General features: G+C 48.0%; 1 protein-coding gene across 1 annotated transcript in view; it reads left to right on the top strand.

The window, feature by feature from the left end:
• The window catches only part of KCNIP4 (potassium voltage-gated channel interacting protein 4), a 678040-nt gene that overhangs the window by 522378 nt on the left and 136072 nt on the right, over positions 1 to 19590 (top strand). Inside the window, exon 3 of the mRNA XM_078678883.1 lies at positions 16990 to 17059. Coding sequence (XP_078535009.1) covers positions 16990 to 17059 — 70 coding nt within the window. The remainder of the gene's footprint in view (positions 1 to 16989; positions 17060 to 19590) is intronic.

A 19590-nucleotide genomic window follows, 5' to 3' on the forward strand; every position in this document is an offset into this window, starting at 1 on the left:
ATTCAGTAGTTTTTTTATGTATTAGCATTTTAAAAAGTTGCTGAGTGGCCTTTAAAGGTTTACCACTTTCCAATCTCTCTCCTTTGGGACTCACACATAATTTGCCCACCTATGAATCTAAAAAAAGAATCTAATTGGATGAGGGAGCCTTTTCTTCTATGGTCCCTTTCAGATTCATAGCACCACAGTTGGTACTGTGGATCCGAGAATTCTGATTGGCTGCCACAATACAAAAACATCTCTTGCAGCAGCCAATACAGACCACAGGGTACAGTTCCCCCATGTAAGGGGCAGGTTAGGCATACCCTTTCCCCAGGCCATAGTGTGGGGACCCTCAAGGATTCAAATATTTGTTTCATTGAAAAAAAAATTAAATCATGGGATTTGCAAGTCTATTGTTAATCTTGAATTCCCTACTCCTACAATAGCAGGCAGGATCTGTGATACTGAAAAGGTCCCTTGTGACTCATGAATGGAAGGCAAGCTTCAAGGTGTGAAACTTGCTTCGGATTCAGGAATCATTCAAGACTTGTGAATCTCCAAAAAATGTACAAAATAAAAAGAAAGCAGGCCAAGCAGGCTCTCTGGCTAACCCTTAATTCTAGCAGGGGCTGGCCACCCTCAGCTTGTTCGGCACAGGACCTGGCCATGATCCAGATACTGTACCCAACCTCTGCTGTGCACAGAAGCACACAGAACACTTGGAGCAGTGGTTGAATACTGTACCCCTATGGTGGATTCAGTGCAGTGCCTCGGTTCAGGTCAGACCCAGAGCACCACATCAACCCAACAAGGCTAAAGGCTGTGCACAGCAGGGGTCGGATACTTGTAGCAGGTTGGAAGCAGAGCCTGGCCACTGCACATGGCCGGATGTAGAGTGCCATGGTGGAGTACACTGCCCACCAAACTCCTCAGTTGCCAGCTCTATTTAGAGCTCATTTGGTACCACTTCTAAAAATTACATTGACCATTGTTTAAAGCACCTCATACTAGTCGCCCTAGTTAGGATGGACGGACTGACGTGCTCTTGTCCTGGTACTGACCGCCAAGGAATCCTGTCAGTCCCACCTGGGAAAAAAAGAAATGACCCCACATGCTGGCAGGCATATTGTTAGGCACATTTATTTTCTGATTTTCCAGAGACATGCTCCTGCTATTGGAGTTAATGTTTAAGGAACAAAAAGTTTGTTAAACAAGGCTGGGGCTCAGCAAATTGTCACTGTCCTCAATGAAGCCGCTGTGACAGCAGTACTGCTTAAGTCCTATTGAGTTCCTCCACCCTAGTGAAGGTCTTTAATTATGGCTGTTAGTCTTCCACAAGGGTCACTGAGCAAATCCCTCTGCTGCCTTGGCAGACCGACAGACCGACATCCAAGCTATAAGTAAAGCTGTAAGACTCAAATGAAAGCGCACCAAATAAAAGTACAATCTGTTTTAATACATCATTGATTGACAAAATTCAAGCTGCAGGATTTAGAGTGCAGACGCACCAGTAAATGAGGTAGTAGTATACGAATGCTGTTACTAAAATAATGTGGTTTCCATGGAGCAAATTTTACCCATGCTTTGAAAGGATAACACTTGCTCCATGGTAAAACGTACTTCAAGCATTATCCCAGTCTTGCAATCCTAATACTAAACGTCATGTTCTTTTCATCAACCACAGACAACAAGGTGTCATGTAGTTCCTACTACCATATGATCTGTGCATTGTTTGGACGACATAAACTAGGGGCTTGGTGTCAAGACTGATACCGGACAACTCCGCAGGATATGTTTAGCTCAATCACTCGTGCTCACATATTCTCAGAGAAATATACAGAGAATACACAGTGGGACGTTTTCAATAATATTTATTGAACCAATGTTATTCTTGAATAAAATGCGTGTGCTACAATGATTAGTAGACAGGAGCAGATAAACATGATTACAAGCACCATAAGTGTAAATAGTAGGTAGAGTTCTACGATGGTGCTAAAATAATGTATTTATGCAGGCATATGAAGCAAGGCAGTAATCAAGTGTACTCCTATGATGCTAACCCCACCCTAAGTGTACCTATTGTGTGTGTGTGTGTGTAGGTATAAAGCCAAGAATCCCCCAGGGATGATCCAACCCCATTCCTGATGGGATAGAGTGAAGGACTCCGTCTTGGTCATGAACTGGACACCTCTCATGAGATGTCAGTCCGCTGCGTGGTGATTTCTCAGCATGCAAGGACCTCGGTGTCAGTGGATTTGCTTCCTCTGCTAATGTATTGAGATGCTCATCTTTTATAATAGAAAGCAGCCATGTGATGGGCGTATAGATTAGCGATGTTATGGATATGTAGATAACCCTGTAACCCGTTGGATGAAGATAGAGATTACATTTTTACTTAGTGTAACACGAAACCTTGTACATGATGTTCAGGGCTTTGTGATAATGTTGCACAAAGCTACATGTGAAAACCAGCTTAGTTTCTGGGAAACAAATCCAACATTGTTGTGCATACAAATATGTGTAAAAGATCACTGCTGGAAATGGTATTAGTGTGGATAATCGAAGAACTAATCTGCTTCGCTACATTGGCCCAACTGGAGAATATAACAAAGGCTAACCAAGTCATAAGGTTTGTACCAGTAAATAAGCATTGTAGCAGTGACTAATTCATCTTCCAATAGCTTTTCCAACAACTACCCAACATGCAGTATAGTTTTCGGTTGGTGTAAATGTTGTCTTGCTCAGTTACCAAAGGATCAAAATGATTCAGATTTGACGTATATCCGAAGGATGCACAAAGATCACTGTAGTGAGTATATTTACTCTCTAAACCAGGATTCTCCAACTAGTAGCTTGTGAGCTACTACTAGCTCTTCAGCTACCTGTAAGTAGCTGACGCTGTCTTTTGTGCAGCCCACCCTACTACATTAGAAGCTTTTGCTTAGTTAATTTATTATATTTATACAAAATTGAAAAGGGTGTAATAAAGACAAAATTCATGTACTTTCATATTTCATGAACTGATTTTTGGAGAAAAATGGTTAAATTTCCCACATATAATTTTAACTGACATTTCAGTGATAAATCATGCAGCGTTGGGGAAAATGATTACTAATATTATTACTGCGGTGACAGATGCATTGTGACTATGGCTGTTATGTATTAACCATGTACAGGAATTCCACACTGACAAAGCCTTTTTTACATTACTGCTGGAAAACATGCTTGATGAACTGAGTTGATCACTGCTGGTAATCTTGCATATGGTGTTCACTAATGTAATATTTTCTAATGTGTTCACAATTACAACTCTAACAATATTCGTAGCTTGAATGATTTTCTTTGAACGTATCACAGAAAGCGATGGAGACCCCTGCACTCAACTATATTCTATGAAGTGGAATACATATGTCCAATGCCAAATGAGAATGATAGAAAGGGTGAGCTAGTCATAATCATGAGCACAACTTGGACGCACATGCAAAATAATAACTTGTTTTGATATGGCACTTGCAACTACACATTTTTTCCATTCTGTCACTGATATCCAACACATTGGTATCAACATAGCCATCTTAGACAGCTCAAGGATCTTTGAGATCCTGTGGAATACATATTTTTAAGGCCCCTTTTTCAGCACTGCTTTGAATTTATTACCTAATTTCTGCTAATGTAGGTCCTTATGATGCCTTAGTTTATTGAATTTTATGTTCAACCTTTGAGAAATGAGGCTCGATAAAACTACTGAATGCTTAAACTGCCTGGCTACTACCAGCCGACTAATATCAAAGAAAGCTCTAGAAGGCATTAATATCGGAAAGATGTAGTAAGGTTGGATTGATCGACCTTTAGTGGGTTGGTTTATAGTACTAAAATAAGACCTATGCACATAATGTCTAAAAATGCAGCATTAATTGCCGGACAGTTGTAACCAAAAGTTAATGCCCCTTCCCAATTTGCATTTTTGCAACAACAGAAAAAATAGAAACACTCATCCAAGGATTTATACAATTCAGATTGTGAAATCTGATCTTTCCGATCTTAATTCTCATCGGCTGCCTTGTCTCTAATCTTGTCTTACTGTGTGTACTTGCCTAGAGAGACAGTGACCTCAGGCTCTGCTGAGTAAGAGAAATTGTAGGGGGCAGGGGACATGGAAAGGAGTGGGAGATAAAAGGATTGATGTCACAAGACAGCATAAGTAGAGAGAGAAAGATAATGGAGATAGTGATGAGGTAAAGAGAGTGAGAATATAGGGAGAGTCATAAGGTCAATCAATCAATCAATCAGGGAATTGTAAGTGCGCTACTCACCCGTGAGAGTCTCAAGGCGCTATGGGGGGTCTGCAGATCTGTTTAGCCAAAGACCAGGTCTTGAGGGTCTTCCTGGAGGTGTTCAGGGAGGGGGCGCCTCTGATGTCTGCTGGTGGCTCGTTCGAGGTCTTGGCTGCAATGTGAGAGAAGTATCTTCTACCTGCTCTCGCTCTGTGGATGCGCAGGGTTTTGGCCAGTGTGAGGTTGGAAGATTGGAGGTTTCTTTTGGGTACATGGAAGTTGATTCTGTAGTTAAAGTATTTGGAACCATTGCTGTATAGGCATTTGTAGACGTGAGTGAGGATTTTGAAAGTGACTCTTTCCTCCATGGGGAGCCAGTGGAGACTTCGTAGGGGTAGGCTGATGTGTTTGTGTCGGGGGATACAGAGGACGAGTCTGGCGGCGGTGTTCTGTATTGTCTGGAGTTTGCGGAGTAAGGACTTTTTGATGCTGGCGTAGTGTGCGTGTCCATAGTTCAGTCTGCTGTTGATGAGTGCATGGGTGACTGTCTTCCTTGACTCAGGGGGGATCCACTTGAAGGTTTTGCAGAGGATGGGAGGGTGTTGAAGCAGCTGGAGGTGACGGCGTTGACCTGTCGGTTCATGGTGAGTGAGGAGTCAAGTACGATGCCGAGGATTTTGGAGTGATCTGAGGGGGTAGGTGGGCTTCCGAGGGCGGTTGTCCCCTGGGTGCTGTCCAATGCAGAAGGGGTGGTACAGAGGACAAGGACTTCTGTCTTCTCGGCGTTGAGCTTCAGGCAGCTGTTGGTCATCCAGACTGCAATGTCTTGCATGATTTTCTGGAAGTTTAGTTTGGCAGTGGCGGGGTGAGGGAGAGGAAGAGCTGGCGTTGTCAGCGTAGGATACGATGTTGAGGCCATGTTGTCTTATTATGGCTGCAAAGGGGGCCATGTAGATGTTGAAGAGGGTGGGGCTCAGTGATGAACCCTGTGGGACTCCACCGGTGATTTTCGTGTGGTCGTAGAGGAAGGGTGGGAGTCTGATCCTTTGGCTTCTTCCGGTGAAGAATGATCAGATCCAGTCCAGGGCTGTTCCATTTATGCCTGCATCATGTAGTCTGGCGACTAGTGTGCGATGGGAGACGGTGTTGAATGCCACTGATAGGTCGAGTAGGTTGAGGGCTGCGGAGTGGCCTTGGTCCATAAGGGTGCAGATGTAGTGGTGGCGAGTAGGGTGGTCTCTGTGCTTTGGTTGCTTCGGAATCTGGATTTGGATGAGTTGAGGACAGCGTCCCTATCAATGAATCATGTTAGTTTCCTATTGGCTGTTTAATCTGCAACGTTGGCTGCGAAGGAGAGGAGCAAGATGGGCCGATATTTATTGAGGTCGGTCGGGTCAGCTGTGGACTTCTTGAGCAGGGGTCTGATTTCTGCGCGCTTCCAGTCATCTGGGAAGGTGCCTGTTTTGAAGGTGATGTTGATGGTGCATTGTAGTTCGAGTGTGATGGTGGCTGCGGATCTGTGGTAGATGTGAGGGGGTCAGGGGTCAGTGGGGACCCCCGAGTGGATGTTTTTCATGGTCAAGGTGGTGTCTTCGGCCGGGATTGGTGTCTAGTTGGAGATGGTGGGCTGGCTGGTATTTCTGGGGGGCCACCTGTGGCGCCTGGTGGATAGTCGATGAAGTTGTTGTAGAGGTTTTTGATCTTGAGGTGGAAATAGGTTCCAAGCTTGTCGCAGAGGTCTTGAGATGGGGTGATGTCTGTGGCTTTGCTGCATGGGTTGGTGAATTCTTGAATGACACTGAAAAGTTTCTTGGAGTTGGTGAAGTTGGCCAGGATTTTGTTGTGGATGAATTTCCTGATCTGGTTGTGGTAGTCCATCATGGCGTCCTTTTAGGTGGTGTGGTTTTCGGTTGTCTTGGTGTTTCTCCAGTTCTTCTCTAGGTGTCTGCAGGTGAGTCTGTTTTCTTGGTGAGCGGTGGTAAACCAGGCGGCTTTCCTGGGACAATATCTGTCCGTGTTGCGTAGTAGACAAGCTTGTCTGCGCAGTTGAAGATCCAGGTGTGGAGTTTTCTGGCTGCGTTGTGCGTCATTTGCGTCGGGTGCCCAGGTGTGGTTGTCTCGGGTGAGAGTGGAGTTAAGTTGCTCATCGGTAACCTTGCTCTAGTTTCTTTGTGGTGGGTGTGGGGCTGGTTTGGGTGCCTTGGCTTTGTTGATGGCAAAATGTATGCAGCAGTTGTTGTTCCATGACGGCTGAGTTGTGTGGCTGAATTGGACACTGTTTTCTGACGCGAAGATGGAGTCGAGGGTGTATCCTGTTCTGTGGGTAGGTGTGTTGATGAGTTATTTAAGTCAGATGCTGGCGAGGTTGTCACAAAGGATAGTGGAGTTGGGGTCGCTGGGGTTGTCGAGGTGGAAGTTCAGGTCTCCAATGAGTATGTAGTTTGTTGAGGCGATGGCATGGGGTGCAATGAAATTGGTGATGGCGGTGGTGAAAGGTGTTCGGGGGCTGGGCTGTCTGTAGATGTGGGTTCCTCGGAGTGTGGCTTTGAGGGTAATCTGTATCTGGAAGTGCAGGTGTTCGGCGGATGGAAAGGTTTTGCTGGAGGTGGTAAGACGGAGGGTGCTCTTGTGGGCGATGGTGAGGCCCCCTCCTGGGTGGTTGGGGCAGTCTTTCCTCTGGATCTTGTATCTGTCTGGGATGGCGGTGCTGATGTCGGGGGCGGAGGATGCGCTGGTCCAGGTCTCTGTGAAGAAGGTGATGTCGGGCGAGAGAGAGTTGAGTAGGTTCCAGATTTCCATGGCGTGTTTGTGTACGGAGCGTACGTTGAGGAGGTTGCATTTTAGTGTGTCGCTGGTGCTAGTGTCAGCGGTGTTGGAGGCCGGGGATGCAGTGAGGGTCTGGTGGCAGTGGAGGCAGGAGAACTGGCAGTGGATCGTGTTCGGCGAGGCCTGTTGGCATTCTCTAAGTCTTCCTGAGTTGAGAGCAAAGAGGGTGGTGGTGTTGTAGCGATGGGTAGTGGGAGGTCCAGGGTTCCTGGCGCTGGCCGATGTCGGGTCACAGACGGACTCAGACAGGTTTGCCAGAACGCAACCGCGCAGGGGCTGCCATTAAGTAGAGAAGGTGGGAGGGAGGAGAGGCTGGGAGGCAGCAGCAGGGGAATTCTGGAGGGGAATTCCAGGGGGAGGGGCCACAGGGGTAGCAGCTGCGAAAGGTGAAAGGAAGAGGCGGGCATGAGAAAATAAAAACTGTGGTGGAAGACATAGATGGGCACAATAACAGTGGCACAACAGGAAACAAATGAAGAAAAAAACGGCTGAGAATGGTTATGGTGGTTGTAGGCACTCTGGTCCTAGTTGGAAGGGGCAGCAGGCGCAGGAGGAGCAGGAGCCTCGAACCTCCCAAGGAGGAGGTCAGGGTCTGGAGGCAAGAGCCGGCACAGTGGAGCTGCGGGGAGAGAGTGGACCTAGACCGAGGGTCTGAGGTAAAGAGAGAAAGAGGAGGTAGCCAGAAAGAAAGTCACAGTGGTCTATTCAAAAAGTGCATTTTGGAGTATGTTAATAGTACCACAATAGTAATACTAATGTATTGGAAAATGCTATCACTAACCTGCGTGCCGAGGTCTACAACTCCACCTCTTCTATCTTTTCTGTTCAGAGATCTCCACCCTGATGCATAGGTATACTTCTCAGTAGTAAATGTGGAAGGGACAAGGGAGTGTAGCTGGAAAATGCTGAACATTCATGTTAGAAATGGGATCCCTGGCTGGCCAGGGCTTGCGCAAAAGTCAGTCAGAGACCACCATTCCTACGTCAGGGCAAGGGAGTTACACGCCAAGATAACCCCTGCTCACCCCCTTGGTAACGTGATACGAGCAGTAAGGCTAAACTCGGAGGCAATGTGAGTTAAGTGTTTGCGCACGCACACCCAGCAACAACACCCAAGGCCCACCACAAAGGAAACTCCACACAAGGTTACATGAAAATATAGCCTTTGTATTGTACAAAACACATTAGATAATAAATACACACTTTTCAATGTGCCATAGGCACGGGTGGAATTTACAGGGGATTAGGTGCATGGGACAGGGCCACAGGCGCCACTGTCAGGAATAAACACTTTTAGAACTAGCACTTGGTAGAATTAGAATAATCACTTTAGCACAAAAATAGAAAATAGAGCACACAACCAGTAACTACTGGTAACCGGTAAGTACCACCTACGCAACCCTAACCACCTTAGGAGAATATTATGCAGGGAACCAGGACCTCACTAGTAACACCTGTACTAGAAGGAAACAACCACCTAAGTATCACCATACATTTAGGGGTATAAGCATAGGAACATTACACATGATGCATCACCACATTCAGAGGTGTAGGGACGGAAACACATGATGCATAAAACATACATTCAGCGTGCCAAGCCCAACACAACCCCCTTCCAGCCTAAACGCAGGGTAGACCAATCACCACCGTGATGGGCTTCCCTGCTTGGGGCGATAGAACACGGACGCAGGGCCGCAACTGCAGGGACACCCTCCGGTTCTACGCCACGGTGAACCCAGCGGGTTCCTTCCAGAAACACTACCTGGAACAACTGGGCTACCCCACTGGTACTCCCAAGCTGTCCGCGGCCAGGACCAGGCCCTAGGCCACCCAGGTGCCACTGGTCCCTGCCTATTCACAGAGTGGGGGGGTAGTAACCCCTGGTACATAGTAGCCATGCTCCACTCTTCCTGTCTGTAAGACAGGGCTAGACTGCCACTGGTTCTCCAGCCTAGGGTCTACACCCTCAGGCGGACCAGGAGTCTCACAGGAGGCTCTCCTCCCCCTACCTCTTCTTCTAGGGTTCCTCCTCCTCCTGTGAGGGATACCCTTAGAACGCCATTCTCCCAACCTAGGGTTTAACCCCTCAGGTTACACCGGGGTCAGAGGCGGGCTCTCCCACCCTCTGCACCCCCTTCCAGAGTTCCGCACCCTCCAAGCTGGAGTGGTATCCCTGGAAGATGAACCGGTCAGGATGCTGGTTACAGACGTCCTACCCTTCAGGTCAGGCGGCTACTGAACCTGGCCTTCCAACCTCTGGTCTATAACCTTTGGAGGAATAATTGCGTGGCACTCCAGGACTTCTGGCGATTCACACACCATCCCCCTGAGGCTGACACATGACCCATATGTCATGTGACTGTCTGTCTGGCGCAGATCTCCCGTCCCCTGTCCATCTGATAGTGCACGAAGATCCCCCAGAACAGAAGTGGGGTCACCATGGTCACTACATGGGAACCTAGCCCAACTCGGTAGTCCCTGACCCACTGGTTCTTCCACTGGGGAACTCATCCCCCAATCACTCCTCACTTCGAACTCCTGTGCCCTCCCAACTGGAGTAGCACTGCCGGACACTGGAACCCCTGGAGCTCTAGTTACAGATGCTCCAGGTTCCCTAGACACTAGGAGATCCTCCTCAAGTGGTCTAACAGGACAGCCTAGGTCCCCAACCTGGTGTTCCCCCAAGAAACCACCCAGGTTCTGAGATAGGGCTTCGAGCATCTGGGGACTCTCAGCCACCCACTGACTCTTACTCCACTGAGCCTGGTAGTAAGCCTCTCCACCCCTCTTACTATACTGGGACCTATCTGAGCTACTCTGAGCCTCTTCCACCACGCTGGGCTGGAAGACCCCTGACTCTCTACCTTTGGAGTCACTCACCAATGACTCCTCAGCACCTCTAGCACTTTCCCAGCGCTCTGCTTCCTCTGCAAGCGCCCAAGGACTAAAGTATTCAGACTTCAACAGGTGCTGGCGCAACTCTGGACAACAAACACTGAGCAACTGCTCTTTGAGAACCATATTCACTAATCTGTCCATTTCATCATCTGGGTTAGCCGCCAGCCAATCCTCCATTGCATCCCAACAGTCATCCACAAAATACCCCCACTCCTGGTGAGGTGGTTTCCTAAGGTTCCTGAACTTCAACCTGTTCTCCTCCTCTTGGGAAACAGGTTCCATACTCTGGGACCTAGGAATGGGACTGCTCGCATGGGACTCTATATAGCTGCTACCACTAAACTCAACCCGCACTGGGGAGTCCAGAAAACCACAATTACGCGCAGGGGATAGCCTACCTTCTAGGGCTATCTTCTGCCTGGCCAAGGCCCTCTCAGCCTCCGCAATCCTCTCCTGCATACCCAGCTGCGCTATCTCCTTGGCATGCTCTAACCTGAGCTTTTCCAAAGCCAGCTGGTGCTCCCTCTCTTCCCTCCTATCTACCCACTCCTCTGGGGACAGGGACCGGGAAAGGGATGAGGCGCTGCCTCCTACACTGGACCCAGTAAGGGACTCCCTATCTATGGGGTCCTCACTATCTGCTGGTGCTAATCCACTGTCATCTTCATCCTCCTCTTCAGACTCTACAGGGTTCGCCACAGACCCACCACCCTCATGGTGTGAGGCCCGGACCCTCTCTTTCTCACTGTGCTCACGTTCCCAGTCATCCCTCTGCCATAGGATCAGGTTGTCCCTAAGCTTGGACTGGGTGTTTGACTCATTCACTGTGATGTCTCTCTCCTCACAAAACTGTACCAGCTCATGCATACTGTACTTAAACAGACCACAGAGGTTAAAAGAAGATTCCATCTTGGCAGGATGCTCACAGACACGTGCAATACAGGGGACTTAACTGTCTGAGCTGAAGCAAGAGTACACAATTCACAAAGTAATTCAGCAAGCTCCCTATCCCAGAGAACTCACACTCATTGTCCAGGGCAACACACCATTCATCCACACACAACCCCCCCCCTCCGACTGGTAAAGCAGTTTCTACCACCCCTGATTTCTCAACCTGACCACACGTGACACAGGTACCAAACTCTGGGCGCAGGGCGGGGAACAAATGTACTGGACACAACTACGCTGCTACCACTGGATCCCACCCTGTGGTGAATCCAGAAAATTCAAACTGCACTTAGGGGATAGAAACCACCCAGAGCTAGTGACACCTAACTCATAGTACACAAGAAACATATTTCCCAAGAAATTACTTTTAGAACAATTTTGAAACAATAATCCCCAAAATGTCATTTATCTCAAATGCAGAGTTTTGTGGTGCAGCCAGCCGCTACTGTGGTACAGCGCAAACACAAATCCGGATCCCTTCCGCTGTCTGCCAGTGTTAGAAATGGGATCCCTGGCTGCCCAGGGCTTGCGCCAAAGTAAGTCAGAGACCACCATTCCTACGTCAGGACAAGGGAGTTACACGCCAAGATAACCCCTGCTCACCCCCTTGGTAACGTGACACGAGCAGTAAGGCTAAACTCGGAGGCAATGTGAGTTAAGTGTTTGCACACGCACCCCCAGCAACAACACCCAAGGCCCACCACAAAGGAAACTCCACACAAGGTTATATGAAAAAATAGCCTTTGTATTGTACAAAACACATTACATAATAAATACACACTTTACAATGTGCCATAGGCACGGGCAGAATTTACAGGGGATTAGGTGCATGGGACAGGGCCACAGGCGCCACTGTTATGTTATGTTATGTTATGTTAAACTTATTTATTAGGCGCACAGATGCTCCAGCGAAGGAGCGTCCTGGCGCCCGCCAAGGTAGCAACACAACACAACAGAACAAAAAAGAGAAAGTCCATGGAAACTAAGGAAACAAAAAAGTTTTTACAGCCCGCCGAAAGGAGAGCAGATCCCCAAGGGCACGAATCTCGAAGGGAAGGGAATTCCATAACACGGCGGCACGCACTTGAAAGGAGCGGCCGCCGGCCCGGCAGCGCTTAAACCGGGGGACAACAGCAAGTTCCAGGTCAGAGGATCTTAGAGCACGGCCTGGAATATAACGGGACAGGAGGTTGGAAAGAATCAAGGCAGATGATCCCTTGATGATCTTATAAGCAACACAGAGGACCTTAAACTGGATCCTTCGAGCGATCGGAAGCCAGTGCAACGTGCGCAGAGTATTGGTTGTAGAGCAGAATCTAGGCAGGCCCACGACAGCTCTCGCCGCTGTGTTCTGTACACGCTGCAGGCGGGTGAGTTCAGCCTGGTTTAGGCCCAGTAATAGGGCGTTGGCATAATCGAGCCGCGACATCATAGTTGCCTGGATCACGAGTTGCCTGGTATTCGCATCAAAAAAATTTTGTACGGGTCGTAGTCCCCGCAAGATGCCAAAGCAACAGGCCGCCGTGCGCTTAGTATGGCATTCGAAAGAAAGAGATGGGTCGAGCCACAACCCAAGATTTTTTAGCTCAACGACCGGGATAGGTGTAGAGCCCAGGTCCGATGGCCACCACCTGTCACCCCAGAGTTCCGTGTGCTTGCCAAAGATCATGACCTCCATCTTACTTGCGTTCAGCTGGAGACAGTTGGAAGTCATCCAGCTGGCGACCGCCCGAAGTCCGTTCTGGAATCTGGGGGCATCCACATCCGCATCCCCGCTGATTGTAACCGCTAGCTGGGTGTCATCGGCATAAGACACCATGGCATACCCCAATGCCTGACAACCTCAGCCAGCGGTCTCACATATAGATTGAATAATGTGGGACTCAGCGAGGAGCCCTGGGGGACCCCCAGTTCCAGAGGATGGAATTTGGACTGATGGGGCGGAACGGCCACGCAAAAAGAACGGTTGGCAAGAAAAGATCGGAACCACTGGAGCGCAAGACCGGTGACACCCGCTTCCTCCAAGCGCCGCAGAAGGATCGGGTGGGCCACGGTGTCAAAGGCGGCGCTGAGATCTAATAGCACCAGCGCCGCCGTTTGACCCGCGTCGAGCACGAAGCGCAAATTCTCCACCATATATAGTAGAGCCGTCTCCGTGCTATGCCCTGCACGAAAACCATTCTGCGTCCTGTCCAAGATGTTAGCCTGTAGAAGATGATCAGAGAGGACAGAGTTGACATGCGCCTCCGCAACTTTGGCAGGCCACGGGAGAAGGGAGATTGGGCGGTAATTCTCAGGTTTATCAACATCCAGAGTTGGTTTCTTAAGGATGGGCACAACTACTGTCAGGAATAAACACTTGTAGAACTAGCACTTGGTAGAATTAGAATAATCACTTTAGCACAAAAATAGAAAATAGAGCACACAACCAGTAACTGCTGGTAACCGGTAAGTACCACCTACGCAACCCTAACCACCTTAGGAAAATATTACACCAGGGAACCAGGACCTCACTAGTAACACCTGTACTAGAAGGAAACAACCACCTAAGTATCACCATACATTTAGGGGTATCAGCATAGGAACATTACACATGATGCATCACCACATTCAGGGGGGTAGGGAAGGAAACACATGATGCATAAAACATACATTCAGCGGTGTAAGGAAAAGCACATGACGCATTAAGAACACATTCAGAGGTGCAGTAAAGAACAATTGCCCAGAAATCACATGCGGCCAAATGTGGGAGTCCCGCTCGGGGGACTCGAAGTCACCAAATGCCCCCTGAGACTCTTGTGGGCTCTGAACAATAATGCGGCCCCAACGTTGCAGTCCCGCTCGGGGGACTCAGAGTAGATTGGTGCCGTGGAGCCTCTGCGGCTCGAAACAAAGAATTGCCCTTGAGCCTCTCGGGGCTCTAAATTACAAATGCAGGGAGCACTTTAGCAGGAGGGCGGCGGTCACCAGCAATGTGGCCTGACGCCCCCCTTGAACAATGATGGCCCCCGGAGCCCTCGTGGGCTAAGCAAAGAATGCCCCCCACGTTGGAGCGAACCGCGGGTCTACTCCGGGAAATATGAACAAAGGAGGAGGAGCCCTTACTCACCGGGCTCTCCTCGGCGCTGCTTCTCGCCGGTGACGTCCTGGGAGGCGGGGTGGGCTCCCGGCCTCCCTCGGTATCAGCAGGCAGTCCGGGGCTCTCCCATCACACTCTGGAGCCCCGGGTCAGACACGGCAGGCGGCTTCCGGGTGGACCTTCTCTTGTCCGCGGCTGCGGGGGGGGGGCGGGACTTTCTGTTTGTTGTAGGCCTGGCCACGTCACGCCGCAGCTTGCCTGACTTCCGGTTCTAAGGGCCGCCAATGGCAGCACAGCCCTTGGTAGGGAGCTGGCACAGCGCCTCCTTCAAGATCTCCGGGCCGGCGGCGGTGCTTTTTACTCGGTAAATGATGAGAGGTGGACTCCCTCGAATTAAATAATAATGCGGGGAAAATGCAGGGTGGGCTCCTGCTCCGTGAATAAATCAAGAGATGGGCATAAGCGGCCGGCAATGCGGGGTGGGCACCCATGCCGCAAATTAGCAGAAAGGGAGATCCCCACGTAGCCGCTCTGCGCTGCAGGCCCCCAGCAGCTCCTGAATAAAGCGTTCCCAAGCGCTGGAGGAAAAATAAAGCGCTCCCAGGTGCTAGAATGCCCCAGAGTCCAGCAACAAGTCCTTTAGGAGGTGGGGGGGGGGGGCAAGGCTGGGCCCAGAGCCAGCTCACAGGGTACTCCTAGGCAGGGAGGCAATCCCCAGTGGCGGTCCTCCTGGCGCCCAGCAGCAGCCCCCTCAGCAACAGGATCCAAGAAGAGAGCATTTTGCAAGGAGACACAGCCCCTTTTTATACATTAAATCCCTTTGTCTCAGGGTGCAGGGTGGGGGAAAAACCACTCGCAGCTGGTTTTGGAGTACTTTGTTTTCCTCAGCCACCCTTTCCATTCACAAGGCAGGCTACGGTCATTACACATACCTCAGGAGGCAGAGCCAGAATTGTGTGGGGAAAGCCCAGCACTATTCAGGTCCCAGGTGTACGAGTGCCTCACATCACACATGCTAATCTCTCCACTCACCACCGGGGCAGACCCATCCAGACTCCTGGAAGCAGGCTCACCAGCCAGCTCCAGCCAATCACACGCCAGCACACTCACTGCACAGACAGGCACACTTCCAGAAGTGGCACTTCCATATTAGACACAAACGCGCTGCACGCATCATTGCGCAGCATTCAATCACACAAGTCCGCACATACCAGACTCGAGCCTGCACACCCTACGCATCAGGAACTACCAGGGACACATACATTCCCCATGCATTCCTATGGGAGGGCAGGCCTATCTCACCACACGCACTCAGAGTGCGCACGCACTTTCCACTGGGACACAGTGAAAGTGAGCAGAAACCAAAAATCACCATCCCCACTCACTCTTCCTTCGATCTCTCATTCACTATTGTGCCCTTCTCTTGTTCTTTTTCTCTCTCTCGCTGACTCTTTGTGCCATCTTCCTCTGCCTTTTCATTCTCTCTCACACACTTTTGCCCTCTGTGTCCGCTTTACTGTGGGACCAATTTCTTTGTACCCGTCTTTCTCTCTACACTCTCTCTCTTGCCTGCATCCTTTCTGTCCATTTTACTTCTCTCTCTCTCTCTCTCTCTCTCTCTCTCTCTCTCTCTCTCTCTCTCTCTCTCTCTCTCTCTCTCTTCTCTCTCTCTCTCTCTCTCTCTCTCTCTCTCTCTTTTCCCGGTTTAATTTATGCCAGCTTTCTTTTGTGCCCGTTTTCCTTTGTTTTCCACCCCAGTCCCACGAGATTTTTACCATCTCCTGCACTTTCCCGCCTCCCCTGCTCCTTACCTGCATTTCCCTTGTGTGTGCCTTCTCCCACTTTTTGCGCCTCACCCTTCCCTAACCCCGCTCTCCAACACCTGTGCTCCCCCTCCCAGGACCTATTTAATGGGAGCTGCTACGTGACAGAGCAGAGTGTGCGCAGCAGGTGTGCCCTAGCGCAAAAGCAAGCTTGTCTGCTGCTGTCCGTGCCTGGACACACATAGCGCCTCGACCCTGGTCTGCCCAAACACCACCGCTACACAGTCCACCTGCAAGCACTCAACTCCGGACACTCCCCTGGCAGCTCCTTCCAAGCTTCACCCTGCGCCATGGCAGGACCTTTCTCGTGCCCCCTACTGCCACTTCACTTGCACCTGCTCAACTCTCCCATCCTATTCCTAACCGAGACCTTTCTCGGTCCACGGCCATGCCAGCCACAAACAAAGTATAAAGAGCACTTCAATAATTCAATTTAATAATCTAATTTTCCCTATCACTTTTACTGGGGAGTCCCTTTAAAGATTGCGGCAATGGACAAATGCCCACTTTGCACATGCCTTAGACGGTGCTAACTATGACACATATTTTATCAACAACAAAACGATTAAAGTGTCAGCTCGTTGGGGTTTCGAAACTGTGACCTGAAGGGTGTTCACACACACTCACATGTACTCGCCGCTCTGAAGCAAATAACTGACACACTGACTGCCTCGCCTGCCACATATGTAAACCACAAGGTCGCATCCTTAAAAAAAATTTTTTTTTAAAAGGATGTGGCAATGAATGTAATTTAGATATACAATGATCGCTTGGTAGACAATGTGAAAATCGTTTGATTGTGTACAGTATAGGTGTCACTAATCATACAAATTGAGCAATCGGAAACCATGGAACTGGAAAATTAAGTTCCACAGATCAAGTTAGATATCAAAATGATTTAACGAAACACCTATTTAATTACTTAAGAGTGTCTGTTGTTCAGGAATTCTGAAAAATGAACGTTTCTCCCGTTGCCGCTGCAATTTCAGAAAGGACTGCGTGCAGACAGTGTATGTGTACCAGGAATGTAAAATATCAGATAGCACATAAGAACTCTAAATAATTAAACCTTACATATATTTAAGACCCTATGTGTAAATCTGATGCGTATAAATTCAGTAGAGTGTTTCTCATATTGATTGTCTGCTCCTTTCTCTAGGAATGTCCCAGCGGAGTGGTTAACGAGGAGACCTTCAAAGGAATTTATTCTCAGTTCTTTCCACATGGAGGTGAGTACTGTTCTGATGAAATTAGTATGGTGTTATCAAACTGAATTGCAAATGTAGAATTTACTCGCCTTGTTCCATTATTTAAAAAGCTCTTTGACTGGAGTAACGGTTTCAAATGTTTTTCTTAAAAGTATTATAAGCTATGTACGCATAAAGCGACTACTTATGCATCTATTACCACTTAGCATAGAATAGGGGGCATGGATTTTTTTCTTCGGTGTGCTGTAGATATCACTTTCACATGTTTTTTTATTATTTTCACAAACATTATATTATTGTAAGATACTAAAAGTATTGGAGATAAAAGTGCATACTTTAAAAATCAGCACACCACATAATTAGTAGAATAAATAAATAAATATGATAACATCGGATGTTATGTCACGGTGGGTTTATGCCGCAGGCCACCTGTTGACTAAGATTGGGCTTAACTAGGATTTTTTTTAGATGTTTTAACCTGTGGAATTCCTGTGGTGAATTGAAAAGTTCATAGTTACAGAAAAGTTTACATATAATTAAGGGCCTGGAGACATGGATTTTGCTTTTGAAATGTCTTTTCTGAAATGAATAGCTGAACAAGAATAATTTATATATTTCCCATTAGCCCCAAGAAATAAATTACATATGAACAGAAACAAGAAATTACAATTCAAGGTCCCAACAAAAGGTTTTTTTAGGCTATTCCGAGTCTGCGCAACACATCTATTCATACTCAGATATGCTTCATCTTCTTCAGTCTTATTTCTGTTCAATGCATAGTATAGAACCATATCACCACCAAATGTTTCTGAAGCCCTAGGTCGAAATAAAATAATCACAGCAAGACCAGGGACAGATAACAAATTATCACAAATCATCATAACAATCCAACATGCTAATAATACATTGCTACCAGCAACCACCCTGATATCGTATTGGGCTAATCGTCGCCTCACTTTCTTATTATACTCTAAACTTTCCTTTATGTTAACAAGGACATTTTGCATTTTAAGTTAGGACTGGAGGCAAGAAATATGTTTTTTCAAAGCTGTCTTATAACTAGGGAAGTGATAAAGTTTACAGGTTTGACGTATAACTTATTGAGTAAAGCTCATAACTTCTTCCTTTGCTCACAAACGCTAAGCAACACACAGCTTAGTTTCAGAAAGAAAACCAAGACAAGGAACCGACTGGATTGTGAATGTAGTCCTCTTTCTGAAAGTCCTAAGGCATAAACAGTTTATGCGGGAGGAGGTTAAACCCCTCCTCAAGAAACAGACGACAGACCCAACGAACCTGAAAAACTACCGGCCCATCTTTGCGGCCAAAGTCACTGAGAGACTCGTAAACGCCCAACTGACCACCTTCATCGAAGAGAACTCCATCCTAGACGCTTCCCAGTCTGGATTCCACTGCAACCACAGCACCGAGACCGCCCTCCTTGCCGCCACTGATGACATCCACATTCTACTCGACCAGGAACACACTGAGGCCCTCATCCTTCTAGACCTCTCCCGGCCTTCGACAGAGTTTGAAAAAACAATAGAGGAGTAACCCCTCGTGGGTAGAGAGAGAAGTAACTCTCTAATAATGAGCAATAGTGCTCTGGCTAGCACATTTTGCCCCAACCTGTTACTGGATAAAGCATATCCTTATAGAAGACCCCTCACTCACCAACCTAGTTGGTGACATGCTTCATCATCGGGGTCCCACCCCATAGGCCGAGTGCCTACAGGGTGTGCTGCGACACCTGATTACAGTGGAGCTGGTTTTGTTTTTATGTGTACAAGACTATCAAAATTGTGTATTAAAAAGGGCCAACACTACTCACTTCAAGATTTATTCTTGAGCGCTTGAACCCTTATTAAAAATAAAGTGTGGCACCTTTGCCTAATTAGGAAGGCTTCGGTGTCAAAAGTCGTGTTAAAATATATAAAAATAGCAAAAGTGTGCTATGTGAATGTGAATATACAAAATTATTGTTTAAAAAAGGTCTACATGTTTCAACCCAGACATGGATTCAAGGGTTTTCGTCAGGACCGTAGGTGATTTGAACTGGGTGGTCCGCCCGCGCTAAGGAGCGTCCTGCCCTAGTTCAATTTAGAGATCCTAAATAGGGATCTCGTGAAAAAAGTGCGTTTGTTCAATTTTGAAAAAACCTGTAAAAAACAGGGAAACAAAGAACAGGAGGGGTCACACACAGGGGTAGACAAAATGGATTGTACCACATATAACATATAAATTCAGGATTATTCGGACAATCATAATATCCACGTGTGGAATCATACCAGTATGTCAATTTCGTGGTTATTAATATATCTATTGCGTGGGTGGCAACAGAACTATAGTGAAAAAATGGCCGGGAAGTGCCTTTTGATTAAAGGGCAGCCGCCAAATGAGGGGTGTCGATATGATTTGGCGTCTGGGATACGTGAAAATCAGGGGTCGGTAAATGGGAGAGTGACCTGTTAGCGTGCTGCGCTGTGAACGGCTGCCAAGACAACTGTGAGCAGTCGTGAAAAAACCGTCTCAATGATATTGTGGCGGCTGAT

This window comes from Lissotriton helveticus, chromosome 2_2, assembly GCF_964261635.1.
Source record: "Lissotriton helveticus chromosome 2_2, aLisHel1.1, whole genome shotgun sequence".
In the NCBI taxonomy this organism is placed as follows: Eukaryota; Metazoa; Chordata; class Amphibia; order Caudata; family Salamandridae; genus Lissotriton; species Lissotriton helveticus.